The 26,439-nt window shown below is 43.9% G+C and overlaps 1 protein-coding gene across 7 annotated transcripts; it reads right to left on the reverse strand.

Annotated features, from left to right (window-relative positions):
* Positions 1 to 142: 142 nt before the first annotated feature.
* Positions 143 to 24,871, reverse strand: src (v-src avian sarcoma (Schmidt-Ruppin A-2) viral oncogene homolog). 7 transcript variants are annotated; one of them, XM_047593813.1, is made up of 14 exons: positions 24,481 to 24,871; positions 9,770 to 10,025; positions 9,556 to 9,652; positions 8,670 to 8,687; positions 7,998 to 8,096; positions 6,952 to 6,978; positions 6,667 to 6,770; positions 5,188 to 5,337; positions 4,857 to 5,012; positions 3,875 to 4,054; positions 3,331 to 3,407; positions 3,058 to 3,211; positions 2,695 to 2,826; positions 143 to 2,558 (listed from the first exon to the last, which is right to left on the reverse strand). In XM_047593813.1, exons 2-14 carry the CDS (start codon positions 10,014 to 10,016, stop codon positions 2,350 to 2,352), a joined length of 1,650 nt encoding a protein of 549 aa, XP_047449769.1. In that variant the 5' UTR covers positions 10,017 to 10,025; positions 24,481 to 24,871; the 3' UTR covers positions 143 to 2,349. The 7 variants fall into 7 exon arrangements, with proteins under 7 accessions (XP_047449769.1, XP_047449759.1, XP_047449785.1 ...); XM_047593803.1 differs by having other exon boundaries at positions 9,556 to 9,655; positions 24,481 to 24,870; XM_047593829.1 differs by lacking the exon at positions 8,670 to 8,687.
* Positions 24,872 to 26,439: the final 1,568 nt, after the last annotated feature.

Genomic DNA, 26,439 nt, shown 5'->3' on the forward strand with positions numbered 1-26,439 from the left:
CTGCAAGGTACTCCTGAACCTGTAGCTGTGTGGAAACATACTTAATGGAAGTAAATCACATATATAGTTCTGATTCTTAACCTTTGAGTACAGTGTTACTGAGTAGCTTCCACTCTCCTATAGATACAGAAGAGGATACCACTGTCAATATACAAATTTTATTCAAATGTAATTTCAAATTTGAACAATATTCAGTGGGATTTTACAAATAGTCATTCGTGTGAAAAGTCCCGTTGAATACAGTAGAAAAGAGAATATATATATATATATATGTACATATACAGGAATCACAGATTTTAAAAATATCTGCATAGTCAGAAAGGAAACCCAGAACCCCACAGGAAATGTCCTTGGCTCATAAGCAAGGCTGCATACTGACTATATGACCGTTTACATGCATCTTCTCCCGATTTGCGCTCATAAACATTCAATGAAACAGCAGAAAACAAATGATGTCAAACCTGACCAATACACCAATGCAGCCCACAGGACACAGTAGACACTACACAGATATCAAGCTCCTTCCATATGTTGCAGCTGCATCATCCTCTGTATGGAGTTAATTCATCTTAATCAGTAGTGTTTTATGGAATCCAATCACACCACTGAACGAGCATGGTCAGGTGCGCTCATAAAAAAAAAAATATCTGACAAGAATCGTGACACATGACTACCTGCTCACTTCTCAGCCTCTACAGTAAAGCAGCACAAAAAGGGTCTGAAGATAATCAACTATGTAAACATTTGTGCTATTGATTGTATTATGTGTGGTATGCTGGTAGATTATCAGTATCAAACAGGTGACAAACTGCTTTGACAAAAAAAGAAATATGATCAGTGCGACCTCTCCTCAACGCGGACTGTCGATATGAAGTTTCACAGAAATACATGCACAAATAAACATTGTTGTAATGAAAAAGTGTTTTATAATATATATATATTCATTTAATGTCACTATGATTGGATGTCATTAACCCATGAAAGTACCATGAACCGATTTGAGCAATGACGCTGAAAGTTATTTTAAAAAGGAATAAATTATAAGGATGATATATACAAAATATTAGCATTCAGGATATTTACAGTAAAGTTTCAAGATGCCAATTCATTCGCTATACATGCTTACTGTATGTGTTGATGGGAAAGCTTTGTAGACGGCCTAAATGAACACAAAACAGCTCATTTATCCTCTTCACAAACATATTTCCAGTGTAAGATTGTGCACTCATTAGAGAAAAGAAACGCTGATTAAAAATCACACTAATGTAGGTCAGAACTGAAAGGAGACATGAAAGAAGATTCACCTGATTTTAATTTGAATGCTTGAGAACAAATCAGCTCATTAAAGCCACGCTGCTGAGCTAGACGCTACTGCACACAGGCGCAGGATGTCAAAACAGTGGATTATCCTTTTGGAACATTATAATCTCTTTATATGACTCATGATCATTATAAGAAAAGTTACAAAATACACTTTAACACAGTAGAACGGAGTACAAAAGAGATTTTCATTGGCACAAAAATCCTTGCAGCAGAATTCTTGTCTTCTCCATCCTGAGATGAGCTTTAGTGATCAGTAGCCGTTTGTTTTTAGAGAATAGAAGAAACCAGACGCAGGCTCCGCCTCGTCTCTTCTTTGTGTTGAGCTGTATGTTGGTCACAGCGATAATTTGTCAAATTGTTGAGTCAGACTAAACTCTCTAATGGGAATTCAGAGTGTTACTCCCAAACAAAATCTCACATAACTATAACTCAGTGTTGCACAGGGGAAGCCTGGATATAGGGTTTTCCAGACGACCAAGGTCTAATCTCAAAATAAAAAATAAAGACCAACAACATGTTAACAAATGACTGGAGGTCCAAGGTAATTTCCGGGTCTGACTGTGTGTGTTTCAAATCCAAGAGTAGTAAAAGCAAATCTCCTGTAGTAGTGTTGTCAGCAGGACAATACTTTAATCCAGTGTTCATTGTCTGGACTCCCTTGTTCTTCTGCGGTGGCAGATGCTGGTAAACTACAAGATTAGTCAGGGGAATTAACACAAAGAACACACCTTACAAACACAGGGAGGGTAAACAAACCTGTTTAGAAGTAGAGTTGATTGACAAGTTCTGTATAAGAAAATAGTTCCTCGGGGAAAACATATTGGAGAGAATGACTTTGGAAAGACTGGATTGGTTTGACGTCTCACTGACACTCCTTCATGTCGGAGAGAGACACTGATTGTAGCCAGAATGATGTCGGCTTTCTGCCCCGTTGTAGGAACAAACACACGCATCCACACACACACTAGTCCCTGCACTTTAAAGCAGATGCTCAGTTTTGCACATCTGTAAACATCTTCAGGCCGGTTACAGGTTCTCTCCAGGCTGGTACTGAGGCTCTGTGGAGGTGAAGTAGTCCTCCAGGAAGCCCTGCAGGTACTCAAAGGTCGGCCTCTCCTCAGGCTCCTTCCTCCAGCAGGTCATCATCAGCTCATGGAGAGACTCAGGACACTCTGTTGGACACGGCATCCTGTAACCGCGCTCCACTTGGTCTAACACCTCCCGGTTCACCATACCTGGGAGAGGAAAGAGCGGTTTGATGTTACAAACACATGAGCATAGTTCGGATCGAATTATTTCACATGAAGTGCCAACCCATAAATCTTATGTGTATGTGCCTGGTGTAGCACGGCCCGAAATAAAAATCCTTGCCTGGGTAGGGCACTCGGCCTTTGGTGGCCAGTTCTGTCAGCAGGATCCCAAACGACCAGACATCAGATTTAATGGTGAAGCGCCCATACAGTGCAGCTTCAGGGGCAGTCCACTTGATGGGAAACTTGGCTCCTGCAAGATGACAGTTTTAGCAACAAGCAAGAACACACTGAAACAAAACGTCAAGTGCATGATTTCCTGTTGTTTCACCGTCTCTAACTACAGGCCAATAGATCATTTATATTTGACGTAACTGGACCAATGACATTTAGTGTGCGTTTAAAACAATGAGGAACCACCACATTACCAAGCAGTGTTAAAACACAAATATAAAAAGCTAACTTTACCATAATGTGATCTTACCTTGCCTGGCAGTGTATTCATTATCCTCAATGAGGCGAGCCAGACCAAAGTCAGCCACTTTACACACCAAGTTGTCTCCCACCAGGATATTAGCAGCTCTGAGGTCTCTGTGCACGTAGTTCATCCTCTCCACATACGCCATCCCCGAAGCAATCTGGGAAAGACGCAACATTTTGTGACTATCTTTGAATATAAACACCACAAACAAGGTAAATAAAAAAAGCACTGGGCAAGAAATGGTAAAGCAAGTGTTTCTATTTGATATGTGCTAACCTGTGAGGCCATGTCCACCAGCTGAGGGAGGCGAAGCATCTTACCCATGTCCCCCTTCAGAAAGTCCAGTAAGCTGCCTGTTAGCAGGGACACATACTATTAGAGCAGGATAGAACAAACTAAAGACCGATGTTTGAAACCTGGAAATCTAAAACTATTTTTAATATAAAAACACTGAAAGGTGAAGTATGGCAGCAAATGTTCAGGATGTCGTAGCAGAAATCTCTGAACACATCAGCTATGACCTTATGATTATTTAGAATTCTGCATTCATGTCTGGACAGTTGTTTATAAAGACGACCATCACAGTAACTTTATCAGTTTTTGTGTAAAGTTTTCACAAGTTGATAACAATGAGAATATATTCTATAAATACAGCAATGCTTTCAGTAGGCCATAGGCTCGGTCACCACTATATTCAATTATTTGGCAACAGACATTTATGTATATGAAAATCTTGTCACTTAAATTGTGCTCCAATTATTAGGGGAAAAAAAAAAAAAAAAACAGTGAAAATTTTTAAATGTGCGAATTCCCAACTGACCTTGGCCCATGTACTCCGTGACGATGTAGATGGGCTCCTCCGACACCACCGCGTACAACTGGACCAGCTTTTCATGTCTCAGCTTCTTCATGACCTGAGCTTCCTGCAGGAAGGCCTCGGGGGACATCGTGCCGGGCTTCAGGGTCTTGATTGCCACCCGTGTGGTACCGTTCCATGTCCCTGACGAAGGAAAAACAAAAGAGCTATGAGGCAGTGTCACTGCATCAGTATCGGCTGGTCACGCGTGGAGTCATGTGAAGCCAAGCATCAACCAGAGTTGAAGAAGGTGCGCCGATGTATTTACAAGGGGTAGTGAAGATAGATCATCTAAACCACACATGTTGAAGTTAAAACTAAAACAAATCAATTAGTTAAATAATAAGTGAGCATGTGACTTCAAATAATGAGCTTAGTGGAATGGCTACATTGGTGAAATAGATATATGTACTGGTTGATTAGTAGTAGGTAAATGAATACATACTACTTAAGTAACTCATTTGAAAATCATGTAACAAAATCAACGTTCATCAATAAAATGACAGGTTTTAAACATATAGTTTCTTAATATTCAGTTTGGAGCATGATTTGAGGCGTCAGTGAAGTGGTGATGGAGTTTACTGGACAGGACTGGGAGCGTTCATATAACAAAAAAGGCTGGGAACCACTGGACTCTATGTGTGTCTACTTTTTTTTTAATCATTAGATTATAAATAAATTACAACAATACAAATAACAAATACCAGCTGCAAACCTGCTGAGGCGAAGCTTTAATTAAACCTACTTCACTTTCATTATTTGGTTTAAACTATTTTTGTTGGAGTGAAAAAAGACTTCCTGTCTTTTCACAGTTTGCTAGTATTCTACTAAAAAGTGTGCTTAAAACTTCCTTTTTCAGAGAGAAGTGAGAGTACATAAAGATAGACAGGATTCTCTCAATGCCACGGGCGATGCAGTGCAAGAAGCAGATCAAAGTGTGACTTACCCATCCACACCTCTCCAAAGCAGCCCTGTCCAAGCTTGAGGTCCAGACGGAGAGACTCTCGTGGGATCTCCCAGGCATCCTTGGATAAGCCCTGAGTCTGAGGCTTCAGAACAGGACAGATGTCGCTTAGACTGTGACACAGTCCGTCAGCGTGCTCTGAGGAAGGCAGACAGTGTGACAGTAGTCAGTGTGCAGTATATTCACCTGATAGGGCAGCAGGGAATGACTAAAAGAATCCGTCTCTTTACTCATCTGTGTAATTATTGGTGACTCATTCAGGGAGCGGATGTTAGTATTACTATTATTCATTTGGCTTGCAGTGTGAACTCACTGCGGTAGTGGTTGACAAGCATCTGCAGGGTGCTGAACTGTGTGCGTGATGTGATGTAGAAGCCGCCACTGTCCAGCTTCCTGATCTTGTAGTGCTTCACATTCAGCCCTTTGGTGTTGTCATAGTCCAGTACGGACAGACAGTAGGCACCTGAGAAGAATAACAACAAATAGGGTAATGCATTACATGAAATACGATACACGATATTCTTTTATCCATCACATTGCCCTATATATTTCAACAACAAAAATGAGTAAATCAGTTGTTAAAACCGTTTGCACTGATGTGAAAAGAGACATTGGATTTTTCCACAATGCGCTCACTACACCAGCAGAGGGCAGTGTCAGTCAAGTGAAAACTCAAAGAAGCCTAAGGCGATGCCTCCTCCTTCTCCTTCTCTTTATGTTTGAACTAGGCGATATGTCCTGTGGTTGTACAGTCCTAAGCCTCAGCTCCATACTGACCTAATTCTGTTTCACTCACCCACCCAGTCCTTTTTTCACTGCTATGCTCACCCATCTACTCGCTTTCTGTCCACCCCTCCCTAACTTGATCCCTTTCTCATTCTGTTCAGCTTATATGCATGTCTGTTAACAACAATCCTTTTATGTACACGTGTATGCAAATGGCACACAAACACACCCAGATCTAGCTGAGTCCATAGGGACCGTGTTGCTGCTGCTGCAGCAGCAACAGCAGCATCAGAGCAGCTGCCTATCAGAACTATCTCCAGACTGTGTCCCACAGGCGTCACATCGAGCCTTTTCCCATCTGCCTGATTCGTCTCTCCTCTGTACCCACACTGCCACAGGACTGACACAGCACGGCGGGGCGCTCAGTGAACAGCAGTGTAGCATGTCTGACTGCTAGAAAGAATTTGCTTTCTTCTCCTCGGTGCCTTTCAGTGACACATATCATAAAACTCAAACTGAGTTTCATGTCGTTAAGTTCATAAAAAAAACTAAACAAAAAAAATTCCAGAGACGCCTATAAAAGCACTACACCGTTGCAGTATGATGGCATACAATTACATACGTGCCAAACTTGCAGCAGCAAATGTTGTCAGATCAGGCTTGTGGATCTCTAGCATAAATTAAATTCTTAAGTCTACTTCCCCAAGGCCTGATGAAGTAGAGCAGGGCACTCCGCTTTTAAGTGGCATGTTAAGAACTCCCTAGGCTATTGTTTGAGGATTCTAAAGTCATAACACTCCTTTAGGGTTTTTTGGAAATACTTTTTTTTCCCTGTTAAAAAGACCTGCATGATATTTAAAGTAGTTGATATGGGTGCAGCACGATGCTTGATACACTTTTCAGAAAAGCATGCTGCGAAAATCGGTCTTGGTTTGATGGATATTAACATGTTTTTCATGACTAAACACACGTTAACAATTTCCTAACATTGTACATCTTTCCCATCTCAATGCCATTTTGAGGAAGTGCTGACATTTGATAACCAGCCTTAGAAAGATATATTTACCTTTGGTGGTCTCACTCTCTCTCACCAGAAAAGTCCCTCTCCTGTTCTCTAAACTTAGCAGCAGCCTCTCAGAATCACGGCGCGTGATTTTTCCAAAGTACCACCTGTGATGTTGACAAAAAAAAAACATGGAACACACGGGAGTAGATTGGTGAGGGGAAGAAGATGAATGTGGGTGGAAGAGAGGGAATGAGAAAAAATCAAGGGTGAACGCTTGTGTGTAGCTTGAGAAGATGCAGTGTATTCCAGATGCATACTCATGCCTGCAGTGCAGCAGCTGCTTACCTGGACTCTAGAGTCAGTTTGAGATGACTGGTGGAGCAGGGGGCAAAGGTGAGAAATGGAGTTGTTACAAAAGGTTAGTTTGTGAGATTTGTATAAAGCAAGCAGGTTAGCATGTAGAGATCACCAGAAAGAGCATTAACTGTACCACAGTCACTCAAAAGAATAGTTTTGGCTTATTGGCTTCTGGTTCTTGCCCAGAGATTTATATGAGAAGAGGCACAACATTCTCATGTCTCCTTGTAAATATGCAGTTATAATGAGCAGTGAGTTAGCTTAGGATAAAGATTGGAAGCAGAGGGACACGTTTAGCTTAGCCCAGGCCGAAATCTGTCTATCGCCACCTCAAAAATGAACTAAATGAAACTGTTAGATTTGTCCATACAAAAATGTAAGTGTAAAAACCACAGGTTGGTTTTCACAGAAGTGTTGTTGGGCTGCAGGGTGACCTCTTAAACTGGGCTCAGATTACAGGAGCTTTAAAATCCTTGTGAAAGTACTGACGTTATCATCCAAATCTTAAATTCTTAATATCAGACAAGTTTGATGTTAACTGGAGGAATTTAAGCTGGCTCTCTAAACCCTCACATTTCCAGATAATCTGTGTCCAACCTCAGTACTGAGCAACGCCGTACTGGAGGATAAATCAACCCAAAACTCATGTGGTCTCAGCCCCAAATTAAAAGTCTCCACTGTTGCCTGGCAACCTCAAGTATATCCATAGTTTTCAGAGCTTATGCTAAGCTAAACTAGCTTCTGTTTGTAATTTTGTAGAGAGCTTAAGAAGAATCAGGCTAGCTGTTTGGCTCCTTTTCCGGTGCTAAACTAAGCTAACCGACTGCTGGCTGTAGCTTTAGGTTTAATGTGTGGTACTAATCTTCTCATCTATTTCTCAGCAAGAACAGGAATGAGCAAACTGCGTGTTTAAGGACTCATTCGTAACTTCACGCGAGGCAAAAAGATAGAAAATTCTTAATGCTTGCATGCGCTTTGTGAACGACAGAAAAAAAAGAGACAGAGCAAGACAAAAAAAAAATGAAGGGGTTTACTCTTCTGCCTGGATGGAGTCGGATGGAGCCACGTAATTGCTGGGGATGTAACCGCTCTCTCCGGTGTCCAGGGAGCGCGCCAGCCACCAGTCCCCTTCTCTACACAGATGAAACGATAACGCACAGCTTTACCACGGCTCATCACACTTTCAAAACACAAATGTAAATTTCAGGGCTGTTTATCAAGTGTCTCGGCGTATAAATAACGTTGTGGATACAGCTCATCTATCATTTTCTGAATCCACTACTATGGTTTAATTTTTGAGCTTAAGGAGAAGCTTGATAACTCTGGGCCGAGGTTTCTATATGGTAAATATATACACATGCACTCATGTGGGTGGGACAAAATGGAGGCGATGGTGTGGAAATGTTACAGTTCATCAAGGAATGAATTGCTGCAGCTTTGCAGCACTATATTCACAAGCAAAATTACAATTTGTTCATATTCATTGCCTCCAGTTGACCTGAGATGATTATAGTGCTGCAAGGATTTACACCAACTCCTCTTAACTACTATAATGAGGATTCATGAAGGGAAGGGCAGTTATGTGGTTGGTAAAGTGATATTACAGTGCACAAGTAGTATTCAGTATATGCTATGTGTTACAGGGGAAAAAACACAGTCAGAGAAAACGGCTCATTCAAAGGCAACTCCAGAGGAGCTTCACAAACCTGCAGTTCACCTTCCTCCTATAACAATGTGACAGTTTGTGAAGAAGAAAAGAGAAGTGAAAGGGATATGGTGAAAAAGAAGGCAAAGAAATAACAGAGAGCATGTTATGAGCAGAACAGAGAAACGTATTAAAAATCCGCCATAACGAGGCCACGATAATGAAACCTGAGAGGGAAACATGCTGAGGGACACAATACTATCATAATTTATCCGCTCATTTAACTGAACCCAACAGAAAACTAAGACAAGTGCATATGACACCTAATTTGACTAAGATATCCTGTTATCCAATCTAAGAGTTCTTTCATGGATTCTGCATATTACACCCAATAACGACCCAGGTCTTTGGCTTAAGGGGCCAGATGCAGAGATAATCCACTATTGTCCTGAACTCCTGCCTTCTAGGTCAGCAGTTTGTTGGTGGGTAAGGCAGCTCTGGGGGTGCACTAGCACTGTATATGGTTCAGTGCACCTCTATTGATTTATACAGGCCACAGTTTAAATAACAAGCATGACTCCCCCTTTAAAGCAGTCAAGACTACATTAAGTAAGTAGGTCTCACATTCAGTGTCATCCTTTAGGAATTACCCATAAAAAAAAAATCACATCCTCGCTAGGGTGGCTGAGGAGCAAGATGATCGGGTTTGTGAATGAACCAACATTTATGCAGAAATGTGTCACTCGACTACAATTCAAGATCTGCAGAGGGAAAGAGTTTCTATGGTTACAGAAATTCTCAGAAAGACATTTTGGAGTGCAACTGACTCAGACAACCGAGCAATAACTTGTGAGGTTTTAGGGAAAAGTTTGTGCATTAAAGGAAGTGTCCATTCAGCAAAAGGTGACATAAGTTGATTGGAAGACAATTTTCAGTTTCTTTCTTACGTATTATTTACGATCTGAAGGCGTTCACCCTTCCTGAAAGACAGATCGGAAGCTGTTCGAGACTCATAGTCATACAAAGCCACGAATGTTGTCACGCCTCCTGTCAGACAAAAAAGATTTAATTAAATGACTTTACACCGCATTACTGTGAGAACAACCCACACAGCAGGATGGGAAATCAGAACACGTCGAGGCTGTGAGGTGAGGCGTTCACCTGCAAGTGTGACTCTGTTAGGAGAGGTGACACTGTTATTGTCCACGCCTCCAAACAGGGCCAGCTCTGCATTATTGGTCATTGACGAGTTTCCACCTCCATCCATGTTGGGGCTGCGATTGGGAGTTAGGGACTGTTGGGCAGAGTTGAGGTGGTGGCCGCCGGCCCCTCCCCCAGAGCTGAGGTTGCCATCGAGGCTGCGAGTTCGCTGGCCTACATCCTTGGGCTTACTCTTGGATCCCCCCATAGCCGAGGCCTGTGGTACATTCAAGGACAAAAGAAAGTCTGTTAGACAGCAGAACATGAATAAACTTCATTAAACCTGAATTTCAAGGCAAATTACACCACAATTTGGAGTCAAATAGGCTTGCTGTCTTATATAATTTTCTTAGAATACACTCTCAAGAAAAATTCTTCCGACCTCCACATGGCCAGATGCAGAAACCAGAGACAGCCCGGAGACAACTACTAAACCCACAGAGACACAGTGTCCTGCAGACCACACGAATCAAAACTTCCCCGTGGACTTTGGAGCAGCTGACACTCTTTGGTTTCAACACAGACATGAGATCCACTTCACTCTGCTGCCACATCAGAGCCAACATACACACGCAGCAGATACGTTGCATATGTCTGCATTCACATATGTCAGGCAGATGCACATTCAGGGACATGCAAGAGCATGTTCGTTTGGATTAGTAAAACCAGCAACCAGAACCTGTTCACATTCATATCAACTCCGTCATTAAGAGACAATTGAAAGAGCTTGTTCCCTATTGTTAAGTTCATTTTACTCTTTTTTGCTACTTGCATGACTGCATTTCATTGTGTATGTACCTGTACTATATACAATTATAATTAAGTTCAATCTAATCTAATCTAATCTAAACAGATAATAAATGAGGGAAAGTCTGTGAGCATGCTAAAATCAATGCAACAGTCAGGGGTTTTGACCTGATAAATGTGACGATGTGCATCATTGTAATTCGGGTTGAGGACTATTGGGTGGACAAACTGCAAATTGGTATGAGAACGTTCTACTACTTTCTAACACTAGCATTCAATAAAATATTCTAGAAATGCAACTGAAATATTGCTGCATTTATTATATTTGCGAATGGTTAACGTACTTGGATTCCAAAATGCCTCGCTCATTAGCTGATAACTGCTCCACCATGTTCACCAGCTAGTTCATCAGCTTTCCTTTTTGGCGCTGGGGAGTTCGTTTTAGTTTTATCAGAGCTTGTTTGCTTAAAAAACAGCTTCCTGCTGTGTCTGGAAGCGAGGCCAATGGAGACGTCAGAGCAAGCTAAAGAAGCAGATTTGTTGCCAGGAAAACCGAAACCAATGCTCAATCGAACTGAGGGTAACGGGGTTCTCTGATCGATTGCAACTGATAAAGTAAAAGTCTACTCTGTGGACTTGACATCTCTCCTTGCACCCAAATATGTCATAGCACTTCGACACACAACTTGTATATAATCTTTATAGACTTGGAGTTGATGACGAATCAGCGCTAATGAGACAGACCAAAGGTCAAGACGGCAGTTTGGGATTGTTGCAGCTTTCTCTCTTTCGTCTCTTCACTGCTGAAGCTTCCCCGCCTACTCAGTCTCACCGAGCAGCTCTAATTACTGCTTAGAGCTGTGAAATCATTAAGCTAAGCCCAGAATAATTTAGGGATTCAATCCCCAGCTATCATGGATAGATACAGCCACAGGGGGTCGGCTAGGAAATGCTAATTTACAGAAAACACTGAGGAGGGTGGTTTAGGAGCCATTCTGATTAAGAGATGAGGGTAAAAGTGCATGTGGGTAGTGACAAGCTTTACAGTGTTTGGCTAAAATCACCTGCCTGACTTATTGCCTTTTATTTAGGAGGCTAAGCTGGATATGCCACTGAAGTCAGCCGATGCAGGAGCCCACTCTCGCTCACTGGGGCCCAATCCTAGACAAGCTATATGCAAAGGCTAGCACGCACCATCCCACTCAGAGGCATGAAGTGACATATGGTGGAAAATATCTTGCTAAAAAAGTACTCGGTTCACAGTCCAGGCAAAGGAAATTAGCGATGCTGTCACTGGTTCTTGACGGTCATTTTGAATGCTTCATCGCTGCCCAAAACAGAATGGCAATCGGCCAGGAAAAAGGAAGCGGGGGCAACACAGGGAAACAAGGAGCTTACTGGAGTGTTTTCAAGCAAGTTTAACACGATGTACAGTGTGTGTGTGCGAATGCGCATGTGAGCACATCCAGAGACGCAGTGGAGCAAATAAATATTAAAAGAGACAGAAAGTGACAGCAGGAGAAATGAACACAAGCAACGGGGAAGGGGAGGGGAACATAACACGGGGTGGAATTTTGGATGGCATCATGAATGGGGGAGTAGGGCTGGGAAGTAATGGGGTGGGAGGAGGGTGGGGTGGTCAATGAGGGTGGACACTCGATACGTCTGCACCCCGTGGGCATGTCTGCACAAAGGGGGTTGCGTCGCAGCAAGTGTATCAGCCTGTGTAGGTTAACACACACGCGCGCGCCCGCGCGCAAGAGGGCAGACACAAAGATGACGGGTGGCTCAGGGAGCTGCTCTTTGTGTGTTCTGTGTTCCCCCCTGAGCCGACTGGCTGCATGGTTAATAAGCCGTTTGAGGCAGAGCAGAACAGAGACACCAACTCTCTCGTCTCTTGCTCACCAGTAATGCACAAGGCTCGCTCATTCCACACAGATGAAGCGTTCACTTCAGGGATGTTTCCTTAATGAGATCACTCAGATTTAATAACACGTTTTGCGAACAGACCACTGTAAATAAGGCTGGCGTGCTGAATATGTTTTTAGGATTCAACAGCAGCCGCGGACGTTGAACTGGATCTGATGAAGTGAGCAAATTAAACACGGCCGTCATTATCTCTCACATATTTCAGGCTTGGACAGAATTCAGGTCCTTTCGCCAACAGTGACCGACACTGACAACTCTCCAGAAAGGAAGGCCGAATCAAGCCATCATGAAACATTAAGAGAGTCTCTGGTCTTTCTTCACACTCCGACAAAGCCATCTTTTGTCAGCTCGCAGCAGGCGGCACAAACAAGACACAGTGGAGGACTGTGACTCGGTGGCTGCCAGTTCCCAGTGTGTTCGAGCTCTAACAGCCGACGGGAAATATGGACACGAAGGAAGTCATGAAGCCAAACAATGTCAGGTTTTGCACAACAGTAAGTGGAATCATGTCTGTGTGTATCATCTGCGGCAGTTAATGATAACAATCCCTAATTCTGACCTAATAGGGACGAGGTACTAAATTAAGCACCGACTGTACGAGGGGCAGAGCTGCATAAAAATCCCTCTGGCTAGTGAAGGGGGTGTGGCTGGGTGGCTCGGTGGTGGGGGTGGTGGTGGTGGGGCTGCTTAATTATGCATAAGATCTGGCAATGAATTCCAAATCCTTCAAGTCCCCTGAGCTTTCGGCAAACGGGAATAGTCTTTTAATATTGCTGCTGGGGCTGTTTCCCCTACAGAATGCTGCCAGCCCCTGGTACGCTTTCGTTTTTATTTCAACTGAAAGAAAACAATTACCGTCTCTGAATGGTATCCTCTCACTGAAATAATGGAGGGGAGCCATTCATCCATTAACAGGCTTCAGAGAAGTAGAGTCTGTCCGGGCGGTATCATGACATCACGGTGCAGCTCCTCCAACAACGCGGGCTTTGTTACACCAGCGTGTTTGGGTGCATTAAAAGGAAATCTTTTCATCTTTACGGAAGGATCAAACAGGCGTGAACATCAAAACTGAACACATTTGCTTCAGATTTTCCATGTGCACGCTTAATGAGAGATTTCCCACTACGAAGCTGAGGCAGAGTTATACTGAGGGAGACACTGAAACTCTGCTATGTGAAGAGGCGAGTCGGGGCTTGTACGCCGCCCCGACAGCTACAGTAGACCCTTCACTTCTGCCTCACAGAGTTTTCAGCTTTTGGCCCAAGGTCTAATACATAGACGGGGCATGTCTCGACAACCTCAGGTCACAAGTCAAAGGCCACAATTAAGCAATTCCTTACAGGGTAGTAACACTCGTCACAGCGAAACAGGAACTTATTTTGCACGATGACTTCTTTCACTTCTCTCACTCTTGGTGATTGACTGGTGATGACAAGTGACATGACAGAGTCAGAGTTTTGCAGACAGCTACAATTTGTTTCTATATGATTTTGTGCATTATTAGCTATGTGATTTCATTATCATGCCTGGGGTTAAATTACCTCAAATGATCATAAGCTGATGTGCAATCGTCCTGAAAATGAATGATATAATTAGAAACATAATATCCAAATGTCTGTATGTAAATGTAAAACAAAGGAAACTGGACGTGGTTAAGTACTTCATGGAAGACTTTTCACCATATATTAGTGAAGAAGAACTAGAGACGTCACTTGGGTGAGCGATGGTTTCAAGAAAAGTCGTAAAAGTTCAGCTGTGTTTGTCTTAGATATACCCTGACCAGGACAACTGAGAACTGTAACAGATGTCTATGTATTATAACTTGCTAATGTAAAAATTTATTTGAAGGTGTCCTTAAAGCACTGATGTGTTAGATTAGAATTAGTTTAGCAAAGTTATGAAAAACCAAAATGTCTCTTAAGGTTGTCAGACATATTCTTCTATTTATTTATTTATTTTAGAAACGAAAATGATAATATGAAGTCAGGGTTTCTACCTGGTAGTCATTTAAAAAATGTCAATCCAATTTGAGAACATGTTTTTTGTTCCTCTCCGCTGCCGTGACACCGTAAATGTACCCACTGTGGGACTACCTTATCTTATCTTATGTTCCTCACTGTCTGTTTATGAATCGTGTAATTAAGTGGACAAACGGTGCTGATAATGTCTTTCTTCCCAGACCGCTAGCTGTGGCCGGTCAGAGAGGAGGAGCATTTCAGATCAGAAAAGAGATGAAAAAGGAGAGACGACGTGATGTGATGTGGACGTAACCCACAAAAGAGACATATTAAAATTTAGCCTCCACAGGCCTCCTCTGCGAGTCCTTTGAGTGAACCCCAGCTGCCAGACTGCAGGAAGATCTCATCCTGTTTTTATTGCATTTGCATAAGCAGACATTGGACGTTGAAAATGGTGTGTGCACTTTGCTTACATGTGCCAGACAGGCAGTTCAAATCAGAGTAAGGCAAGAAAACTCACACTTGACCAACGTCGGTTTTATTCCAAAAAAATAAATAAGTGAAATAAAACTGAAACAAAGGCAACTGGACTTGGTTTTTGGACAAACCGTGACCCGGGTGACTGAGATTCCAAAGACAGTGGTACAGTGGAAACACTGCTCACTGAATCTGCTTGTTTTTACAACATTTGTCTCATTTGAATGGAGAGGGAACATCAAGATGATGTAGAACAGAGGGCAGGAAGTGTGTGTGCATGTACAGAGCGGGTGCCTGTGATCCTAATGTCAGCCTGGTGGATGTATTCCTTCAACTTAATGCTCTCTATGTAATTATTAAAGCGGGGGGAGCAGGGAGGCTTTTGCTCCTGCGTCACCAGCCGCCGAGCAAAGCATAATCCAACCCCGCTTGTTCCGTCCAGATTATCAACATCTATTCCCTAATCTTATTCACCCAACGCCGTGATGACATTCCATCTGGGGCCTGCAAGCGGCACGAGAGCTGCACAAACGTCACAGCACAGACCGGTCAAACCACTGCAACCGCTGCTGCTAGCAACTCCAAGCTCTGGGATCCTGCCTCAACAAATCCATCCAACGTGGAGGGAGAACAAAAAAACATCTGCAGTCAGAGCAACGGTTTACACTCATGGTGCACAGGTGAGGCGGTTCCTGGTTCTGAACAAACAGTGGGTGTAGCTCAGTGTCATCTTGTTTCTCTTGTCCTTCAACAAACACGAATAGAGGAAATGGCAGCTTAGATGTGTGTTTGCACACCAGTACTACCCCTGCTCAGGTTTTAGTGGCTGACTATCTGTCATCCACTAGGTTGATCATTACAGAGACGGAGGAACAGAGAGGAGGGGGGCGCCATAAAAGTTGTCACATTTCCCCTCTTCTGTAAAGCAGACACTGAATCAAACCGTGAAGCACTCAGTGAGAAAGCTCCTCCATGTTTGGTCTGAAGGTAAACATACGCCCCCAACCGTACTGTAGGACTTTGCTGAGTCCTGGATAAAGTGTGTACTAAACCCCCCTCCACACAGACACACACACACACACACTGTGCTCCTGTCACGGACAGACACAGGGATGGGGAGGTAGTGGAGTCAATATTTACAGCTCGACACACACGCACACACACACAAAACACAGCCGTGTTGCCATGGAGGCGATTCCAAGCATTCCACAAACCAACAAACTGCGCAGATGTAGGATAGTTGCACACATACTTTCTGGGCAAAAACACAACATGCCTATCAGATGAGGAAAAAGCCGAGATTAGCCTTCCCTCTAAATTAAGTGCCTGTCACTTCCTGAAAGCATCTGGTAAATAAAAGGAGAGAGAGGTGTTAAACGGCAAAAGTGACACAGGGTGAGACTGAGAGAGGGCGACGAGGGGGGGGAGAGTGAGATCACCTGGAGAAATTCTTTCCATTCTCATGTTTTCAGTTAGACCACAGGGTGATTCAAATAAAATACCGTGTTTACCCTTTATTTCCAGCCTCTCAGGAGCCTGCAGTGCTTTGGATCCTATAATAGGATCAGAGGCTGTGAGCCCTTATTCCTTTCACTGTGTGCACTCCTCTGCACATTTTTTTTTTCTCTTTTTCTTTCAAACCAAAAACTAGATGTGCCGTGCGTTCGGCTCACCTTTGGTTTGCCAGACGCCACGGCTAAAGGGGCCTTAAAAATCATATGACATCTCCGGGCTCGCGGAGCCGAGCAGCTGGCCGCTCCGTCTTAAACCCCGTGCTTACAGAGGAATTTTTTTGTCCGCTTCCAAACAACAAACACTGCTGGCAGCAACTGCAGGTTCATGGATTTTCTGTTATCCCCTGCTCCTAATCTGAGTATGACATGTATCAAATTATTTTGGGACAGAAGCTCAACGGGAGAATATCTGGGCCAGTTTTCAGGAGGCAATCTGCTGTACTTTACAAAGGGTGCAAAGCAGTGAAGGGCGAGGTCTATGTTAAAGGAAAAGTTAGGCCGTTATGGAAAATATTGATTTGAATTCTCGCTAATACAAGCAAGTCAACACTGAACTTCAGTATCGGGCCACATCCAGCAGCTGTCGTTAGCTCAGCTTAGCTTAGCACAGAACAAAGACAGGTGGAGCCAGTCATCCTGGCCTGATTTGAAAGTAGCTACTCAATAATTAACCAGCTATGTCATTTGTTTAATCAGTCCAAAAACTGAACGTAAAAACAATAACATGTGGTTCTCTGGGTATATTTTATGGAATTTGTTGTTCACGTTGAGCTCCAGAGAGATTTTCATTTATTTTTTTGAACCGTGAACATCCGGGCCAATTTAAACGAACTGTTAACCAGTTGCTGGTTCAAGGTTTTCATGGAGCAGACCTGGTTTTTGAACTCACCTCTAGTAATTTATTCCATCTTTCATTTTCTTTTTCCACTCAAACGAAACCAGCTCCACCCATTTCACCCCCAGCATTATGTCCTCAAAGCCCACACGGCAACGCAACCACGGCAAGCCTACCACTCCCCAGTTCCACAGGCAGCACTGTGATTAAAGCTGGAGAAGAAGCCGCATCGCCGTGGTACTAAACATCCAAACATGTCATACAGACAGAAAATCCCTCACACTCACATGATGACTGATCTGAACTGAGTCACACTCATACGGAACCAAAGTGGAACCGGACGTTTGTGACATACACTACTGGAACAACGTCGCTGAAGGTTCTCCTTTCAGACCCTCGCCTCTTAAAAGCTCTCGCTTCAAACTTCAAACGCAGACATCCGGCCCCACTACTGTTAAAGCAGCGCCCGCTTACGTGCACCTGAGTCAGCTGAGACCTCTGACTAACCTTCTCAGACTGGGCGTGACAGGCACCGGCTCAGACAGAGGACCTTACTGCAACCCCCCCCCACTGAGCTCACCGGGCATGTTGTAAAACATCACGTGCATTTCAGCACATTAACCGACAGCCATGAGTTCACTCCGAAACATTTTACAGTTTTATTGTGAGGAACGTGAGCGAGATGACCCTCGTTTCCCATCGTGCGGACAGAGGCCTTTCAGCTGTTCCTGCCAAGCTTGTGATTAACAGACGCACGTCCAACAGCAGCAGCGGCGGCGGCGGCTCGCTCGTGTTCTGAAAAACTACGAGGCATGCGTGGCATGCGCGGCGCCGTGACGGCCGTGAAGGGACCGGAGGGTGTTCACTGCGCTGTGTTGATAGAGTGAGAGGCTCTGTTCCACTGTGGTGTATTAAATACCGAGAACATCCAGCATGGTTTACCACTGTACTGTTGAAATGTGAGGTCCCGCTGCTGCTGACAAACGTGCAGGTTGTGTTGCTTATGGGATTTACTCCAACATCGCCCTCATATCCCTCTCTCCCCTCTGCTCTCATCTAAATATGGTCATTATGTGAACGGAGACTGACGAGCTGCGGTCATGTGTTCCAAAAGGAGGTGGAGGAGGGAGAGGAAGGGAAACGAAGGGAAAGATAATCCTCAAGAGCTTTGACCCCCCCCCCCCCCCCCCCCCCCCCCCCCCACCCGCCACCCCACCCCCATTTTGCTCCCTTACACTTGGTCTTACCCCATTCTCGCACTCTTTCCATTATTCTTTCTTCAATCCTTTTCCTCCATGAGGAAATGGTGGAAATAACGGGCTTAGTTCCCCCCTTGTGTGTCAGCCATTTTCCGCGTGAAGCGGGAAAAACAATGTTTCCCAAATATAAGTGGTACGTGACGGAGAGAGAACGGAGGCGTCCACAAACTGAGATAACCTAGAAGGACCGCAAATCTTCTGCCCATATATCACAAACGGTTTCACGGCTTCAGAATAGCTATACGTCCCCCTGCAGCGAGCTCAAACGCTGTGATTGCAAACCCCAAATTTCAACCCTTCTCATCACATTTCAAAGAGGCAGCATTTGATCTGCTCGACTCCACAGAGACTCCCATGTGTCTCATGCTTCAGTAAGCTGGGGCTTTTCTAGGGCTTCTACTATTTAACTTCTCCTCTGCACAGTAAGAGAAATCCCTGCAGCTCTGACATCTAAGTCCTAATCCATCCTGGGGGAATATACATATATATATATATATATATATATATATATATATATATATATATATATATCAGCACTAAACACAACCATGTAAACATGCTAGGCTACGGGAAAGTGAGCCAGGTGTTTGCCGGACCATTCCCAGGTTTGCTGCGGCAGAGTGAACTCAGTCATGGCTGAGGAATGTGGACCCGAGGACAAGGCGAGTTTCAACTCCTCTCCTGCTCACACAGCCCTGAGCAGGAATGCATGTGGAGCAGGTAGAGACACCGTTCACCCAGGATTTGCTACCTTCTCCAAAGCATTCCCTTCCTTCACTGCCTGTCAGGGAAAGGAAAGACAGCGTCAGGCAGCTTTCAAAGGACGTTGGAACAGGAATGCGAGTCAAGGAGGACACACACGAAAAAAAGCTCCAGTGCACATTGCTTATTGTAAACACGGAATTAAATTCGTGCTGGGAGTGTCATGCTGCTGCTGATCATCAGCTCATACACCCATTTCTCGTGTCTACAAAGCACCTTTATTTAAATTACTTATAAATACACATAAAAAATAACTGAGGTTGTCTTAATTAACGCTGAATATGTAAGTTTGAAAAGAGCAGGGTGAAGCACAATGCCAGCGCTTCTGTGATTTATAAATAAAGTATGATTCTCCATTTCTATCGCCGCTCTGACTGGAGTGAAGCTGAAAACGAGACACAGAGATCCCAGCCGCGGAGCCCTCGCTTCCTTGGAGATAGACAAATAAAAGTGGAAGAGATGCCGAAACATTAAAATATTAAAATGTGTCCATGTCACGCTCCATCATCAAAACATAACTGCTCCCTGCCATGACATTTCCATAGCAGATTGGAGGGCGAGGCCCCCGACATAGGAGTGATTTCCTCCATCTCTTAAACCACCCCTTTGTTCAAAAGGCCCTGATTTCAATATTCAAAGCAACCCAGCGGGGCGGTGAAGCAGCGAACGAGACACTGGCTGAGAGGCAATCAGTGGAGAGCAGAGAGGTGGTGGCGCCGCTGGGGACTTCAGGAGATACAGAGGGGCGGGTTAACTAAACGGCTTCTGCTGAGACAGACGGAGATGACCCTGCGCTGCATCTTATCTGGGCCCACATCAGGGCAGACAGTGGGGGCGGTGGAGCACAGGTCAAAGCCTCGGGAGAACGGAGCCTGCACTTCTTTCCACCCGCGCAGTTTACATGAGAGACAAATAAAATATGGATATGAAAAGTTTTCCCTTATAAAAGCGGGTTTCTGTCACATAAGAAAAAAAAAATCAAAGATAAATCCATACAGCACCTTTAATCTAAAATGTACAACCCATTCAGTGACATTAAAAAGCTACACATTTCAGTGCACTAAAGATAAAATAAAAACTTCAAACTGCACGCTCCCTTTTATGTTTGCGTATGTGTGTGAGTTCAGAGTCACTAGCTACCCACCATAACTCCAGCACGAAAGGTTACATCCTGATTAAAAACCGCAGTGAAAGTAATCTGAAGTGAGATTTTTCTCCGAAACAGGCAATGAGTCGAAAAGCCAGTTTTAAAAGTGAGAAATCAGTTCATTTGGCAAAGTAATCACTGAGTCAGTGATGTTGTTTAGCAGCCTCCCACAGATTCTGATCCCAGCACTTTTTGCACGTTTAACAAATATGTAAGATAATAAATCTAAACTGCTTAACAGCAGAGTTTAGACTTGAAACTACTTATTACTCATTCACTTTAAGTTTCGTTAGGATATTTTGTGTATTATTCAGGCAAGTGTTCATTCATATTCTGGTATTTAGAGCGTCTTTGGACTCACAGTAAGGTTTACCTACACCTGTTAGTGCAGCTTTGTTTAGGTTGCTCCTTACAAATGGGTTCTCTTTATCTGACTTTGGTGAGATTACAAGGTTTGCCTGGGCCAAAGGTTTGTTGAGTTTGTGATATGTGCCAGGAGATGATCGGCATAAAAACTCTGATGTCAGTATATACCAATCAAGCATACCATTATGACCCCGTTCCTAATATTGTGTAGGTCTCCCTTGTGCCTCCTAAACTGTTGTGACTCATCAGAGAATGGATGTGGGTCTTCTGACAGTGTCCTGTGGTGTCTGGCTACGTTGTTAGTGGGTCCTATGGGCTGAGGGGAGGGGCCTCTGTGGATCATCCCACAGATACTTGATCAGTTTAGGATCTAGTGAATTTGGAGGCCAGGTCAACACCTTGTGCTGTTCTTGAGTTGTTCCTAAACCATTTTTCTGTGTTTGAGTGTCATTAGCTGGTCTAAGTTTGGTCTAGGTGGGTGCTACACATCTAAGTAACATCCACATTGAATACCAGGTCCAAAAGTTTCCCAGCAGAACATTCGATTGTCACAAGATGGTCAATGTCATTTACTTTTCCTGTCGGTGGTTTTAATGTTGTGGCTGATCGGCGTATATACGCTGCAGTGATTTTCGGAGGATGAAGAACCTCGCGTTTTAAGAGCGGGGAGCGCATCGTGTGCCGTCTTCCCAGCATCTCATCATCCTGACCAGGCTCACACAGCTGCGCCTACACAAAGCCACACACACAGAGGAATCTTTCTAAATGCCAAGGACGCTTTTCCTGTCGCGGCGAACGTGCAGGGAGCGATGGGAATGAGGGTGTGAGAGTGATCGTTTTTCCACAGAGGCAACAGTGGGTGGATTGAGCGGAGATGCGTGGCCTGTGTCACCCTGGCCCATTCCCAGAGCAGAGGGACAGGAAGTGGCCGGGGATCCTGGGAGGATACAAGCCCTCCTCTGTTTGTCTGTATCAAACCACTATCAGATGCTTCATTCAAATGGCCGGCGAGCACAGGCCCCTCTGACACAAAGCCTGGACGGAGAGCGCTCCTTATCATTCAACCGCTTTTACTGGGTGCAGTGTTTTGTGGCTTCGTGCTGGAATGGTGTATATATCCACTTGTCTCCTGCGGCTTTAGGCCAGTGACCGGTCCAGACAGTAAAAACAAAAGTAGGCCACAGACACATAAAGCCTAAACAGACACAAATAAATATGAGAGGATGGGAGTGGCACGGAAGAGACTTGAGAGAACAGGTGGCACTGGCATTCCCATGCTCAACCGTATGCCCTTGAATGTAGCTGGGCACTAATTAGCAGCAAATCTGGGCCAGAGCGACAGAAGTTTCGAATCTGCGGCATGAAAAATTCAAAGGCCTTTGTCAGCAGGAAGCCATCACAAAATCTCATGGCCCCCTTTTCGTGTAAAATCCTCTCTCCCTTTGGAGTGAATCGTACAACTTATCGGTAAACAGAGGGGTTGATGCTGGCATCAGACAAGTGTTTTGTTTGTTAAGTGTTCCAAAGCCCAAAAGGGAACGAGTGTGTTGTTTCCACAAAGCAGAAACACACTACTACGACGACTACTACTACTACCACTACTGGAGCCACGGCTCATTTGCTTTCATCCCCCGTCCGGCAATTTGTGAGCCGTTCTTTTTACTTCTGCTCCTCCAGGCAGGAAGTCGGCTCTTCTTCGTAATATCATCAACAATTACAATATGTCCACAGAGCTCAGTGCCAATTAATCCTCATCTGACCTAAAGGAAAGTGGGACACTGACTAGATCAAACGATGAACTCAGCAAACTCAACTGCTGGCTAGAGCTGAGTCTGTTTAATGCAAACCGCTCAGTTCGCTCCAGTGCAGTCTAAGGCGGAGGGGAATACATACGCATCACCATCGAAATGCTTGGCCGGGACTCTTGAGAAACAGCCTCCCTCCGTAGATCACCCTAAATGGCTCTCCTTCCACCTCCGTGAATAGGTGCACAAAGGGTTGTTTTGGAAAGTGGAAGCGACTTGTCTTAAAGCCGCTGATTCTCCGGGGCCAGATAGCTGCAGAAACAAGCAGTTCATTGATGCCAGGCCCAGTGTATCACCCTGACAGACAGACAGACCACTTCAGTATGAGAGGGAACAAAGGGGCCAGTCCGCAGCCACGTTGCCAATTAGGAGGAATTTCGGCCTCAAGAGCCACTTTGCACCAGTTTCATTGGACCTGACATAAACATTACGGCTTTCACTGGAAGGCATTCATGAGATTCCAAGGAGCATTAGGGTCTCCGCTGTGGAGTCTGAAAATCTGGCAGCTAGAAAGTACAATGGGCCACCTCGTACCACTTTAAGAAACACGTCTCACTCACTGGCTGGCTGCATTGGAATTGCAGGACGCTTGCTAAGAACCTGCTGAAACTTGGCTTTACAGTGTTTATCCAGAACCGTGCCTCCCTTTCAAACCGTGCATGCAGATATGTTGGATAACAAACAAAGCAATCAAGACCCTGAGTGCTCATATGGTATAGGCCTTCATCCCCTGCATCCGTTTCCTCACTGATACAACATTACCTATAAGATATTAAATCCATGGGACATGTGTTTTAGCTATATACTGCCAAACATCCTAATTCCTCCAAGTGTAGAAAAAAAAAAACACCAAAAAAATCCATGGAGGATTAATGTGAAGGCAATTTTCTTTTCATTCTCTGGAGAAGTGTTTCAGAAAGGATTACTGTGAGGGCAGAAGAAAAACAAAAAAAAAGAAAAAAAGAAAAACAAGCTCCGAGGGTTTATACACAACATTTAGGCAGATTAAATGTGCGACAGCGTGCCGCAACAGTGACACAGCAGTGTGAGTGTGTATGTGAGCTGGCGGGCCAAGTGCCATACCTCAACCGCCTCAACTGCCAATGGCCGCAAATATGTCACGCGGTGACGTCCTGCACAGGCCGAGTAACCAATATTTAAGTGTCTGAGAGAAAGTCTTATCTGGACGCTAGAACAGGTTTCATTTTCTGCTTGAATGTCAACAGGTCGGGCGGGTACATGTGTGGGGCGATCCTGGATCAGCAGTCTGACAGGGAGAGTCTTGACTGATGTCTACAATACATACAGACCCGTGAAAAATGTTGAGACACAAACAATACATACACTGAAAGACGAGGCTCCACCTTAAACTGCTTTGAGGTCTGTGAATTCTCTTCTATTATAAGTTGACACCACTTTAGAGTCAATATTTGGATCTTTGGCTCATGTTTGAGTGGGAGAGACTAATCCTGAGCATATGACAGTCGTGTCTTTAAAGTGTGTGGGAACCTTGGGAGGAAAATCAGTGGCATTCAAAATTGAGCAAGCAAATTACTGGCATCTTGGTGTCCACACAGATTCAAAAAGCAAGTGAGGAGTATCACTGCAGAGAGCTGCTTAGTTTCACTTGAGGAGTGATGTGCTCATCCAAAGGTGTGGTGTTTCCCCAACTACTGGAGGTGAGTGTTGGAGCATTTTAGAAATGCCCTGATGAGTCACTTTAAATCTCACACTGTTGTGGCTGAAACCAACAAATTTTGGTGAATTACAAGATGAGAAAACCAACCCATCATTGATTTTTTGTTAACGGCAGCCCGCCTGTCAGTGCTCGAGGCAATCCTTCACACTAAAATAACAAGTTTGGGGAACTCACCCTGAAGCGCAGGCTACCGGAGACTTGGCGTCGTCGCTCTTCTGTCGGTCAGACTTTACAGCAAACCATTAATGAACCGATAGGAGACACGGGAAGCGCACTGATCCGAGGAGGAGCGGGTGTTGGAGCGGCGGACGCAGCGGCGCGGAGACGGTCGGAGTCAAAACAAGCGACAGAGACGCGATGAGGGATCCCATTCAAGTGGAGGGGCCGCCCGCTGAGGTCATGACGGGTCGGGGGGAGAGCCTCCGGATGCTAAGAAAACATTTTTCTTTCACACACACTAAATGAAAAGATAGAAAGACCCGAATTCCTGTTACATGTGTTGCTCTGGTGAACGACAGTCTGCGTCTACGCTGGTACACCTAACCGGGACCAAAACACAGCCTGGGATGTGGTGGGGGGGCTGGGCGGGGAGGAGACTCTGACCTGATTGTCGAGCGCTGATTGGTGGATTGTTTTACGCAAAAGTGAGCTCTGATTTGGCTGAATGGTGTGGAGGAGGCACTCCTCACCTGAGACAGGCTGCAGGTCCCAACGTGACTCTGTGATGTTATTCATACTGTTGGTTAAGATCTACTGCGTCGTGCATGCTCCGATCATCACACAACGATCAGATTTTGGCGCTGATTGATTTACTGTAAATCACACTGTATTTAAGGCTAACACAGATAACTGGAATTCAATAACTAAATATCTCTGTGAATCTTTACTGTTCCTGAACCGGGAGGGATACAGTACAAGAGAAACCGCTTTCTCATTTGTTTTTGGTTTAAAAATAAAATTAAAAGCTTCCTTGTGATCCAGTTTTCCTTCGGTGATACGATGCTGCCACCTACTGTTCAGTCTGTGACTTTAGTTGCAGATCTCCGCTTTGAAATCTTCAAATAAAAGCAACACCACCAGCAAGTCTCACAAGTAACAGACCTGCTTTTCAAATTTGGCATTTCTTCGGAGGGCGGAGTATCCTCAAATAATCAAAAGTGATTATACTCACTGTGCAGCCAAAGTTGACGACGTCATCAGTGTGTTTAAACGTAGGATTTATTTTTGTCATGTCTTTTTGTTAGAAAACTTTGCACAATCTTATGTAATCCAACTCAACACAGCTGCTTTCAGTTATTCTTTTGAAAAGTTTATATATTTTGTCCAGCACTTTTTCAGTGACAACTGCTTCAGGATTATTGTTTTTTTCTGACACTATCAATAAAACTGATAATGTGTGTAGGCTGTGAAGGCACAAATATTGGCATAGCTGCTGTGTTGGATAGCTTTAGATTGCACAAGTGTATCTAACATAGTTCTTGGTGAGTTGGCAGCTATTGCTGTTTGTTTTGGTTTTAAAATATGAATGAAGTGCAACAACAGGTGGTGCAATATTTCCTCCTCAAATGAAGTATAACAGCTGAAAAGTTAAAGAACAATGTTCAGGTTATATTCCATGACTATTAGTGCTATCATCTGGGCCTCTTACACCTCTCACGTTTTTTTTGTTTTTGTTTATTTTGTTTTTTACCTTCACACTAAAGCAACTAAACACTAAGCAACTGTCAAATTCATTAAACGAAGATTGATTAACAACAATAGAAACTATTCTAGCAAACTGCCTGATAAAAGATGTCCTGGCACACAGGTAGTTGGAAATGTCTTCTCAGAACTTTTTTTGTCTACTAAAAATATTGGGTATCAGAGAGACATCAATATGTATTGAAATAATTAATATAATCTATATAAAACTGTCTTTTCCCTATTTTAAAAACAGGCTCCTGTTGGAATAGAGAAGGGAGAGGTGAGTCATTTCTCGCTATCATCTATGTTTAGATTATGAAAAAGAGGCTCAGCTTGGATGTTTTCCATTTGCATTCTATGTCTTTGACTGCTACTGCAAACCAGTTTCCTCCCATGATAAAAAGAAATTAAACTTAAACACATAAACAACAAATTGCACAAATATCATTA

This window comes from Mugil cephalus, chromosome 1 (genome assembly GCF_022458985.1).
Source record: "Mugil cephalus isolate CIBA_MC_2020 chromosome 1, CIBA_Mcephalus_1.1, whole genome shotgun sequence".
Lineage (NCBI taxonomy): Eukaryota > Metazoa > Chordata > Actinopteri > Mugiliformes > Mugilidae > Mugil > Mugil cephalus.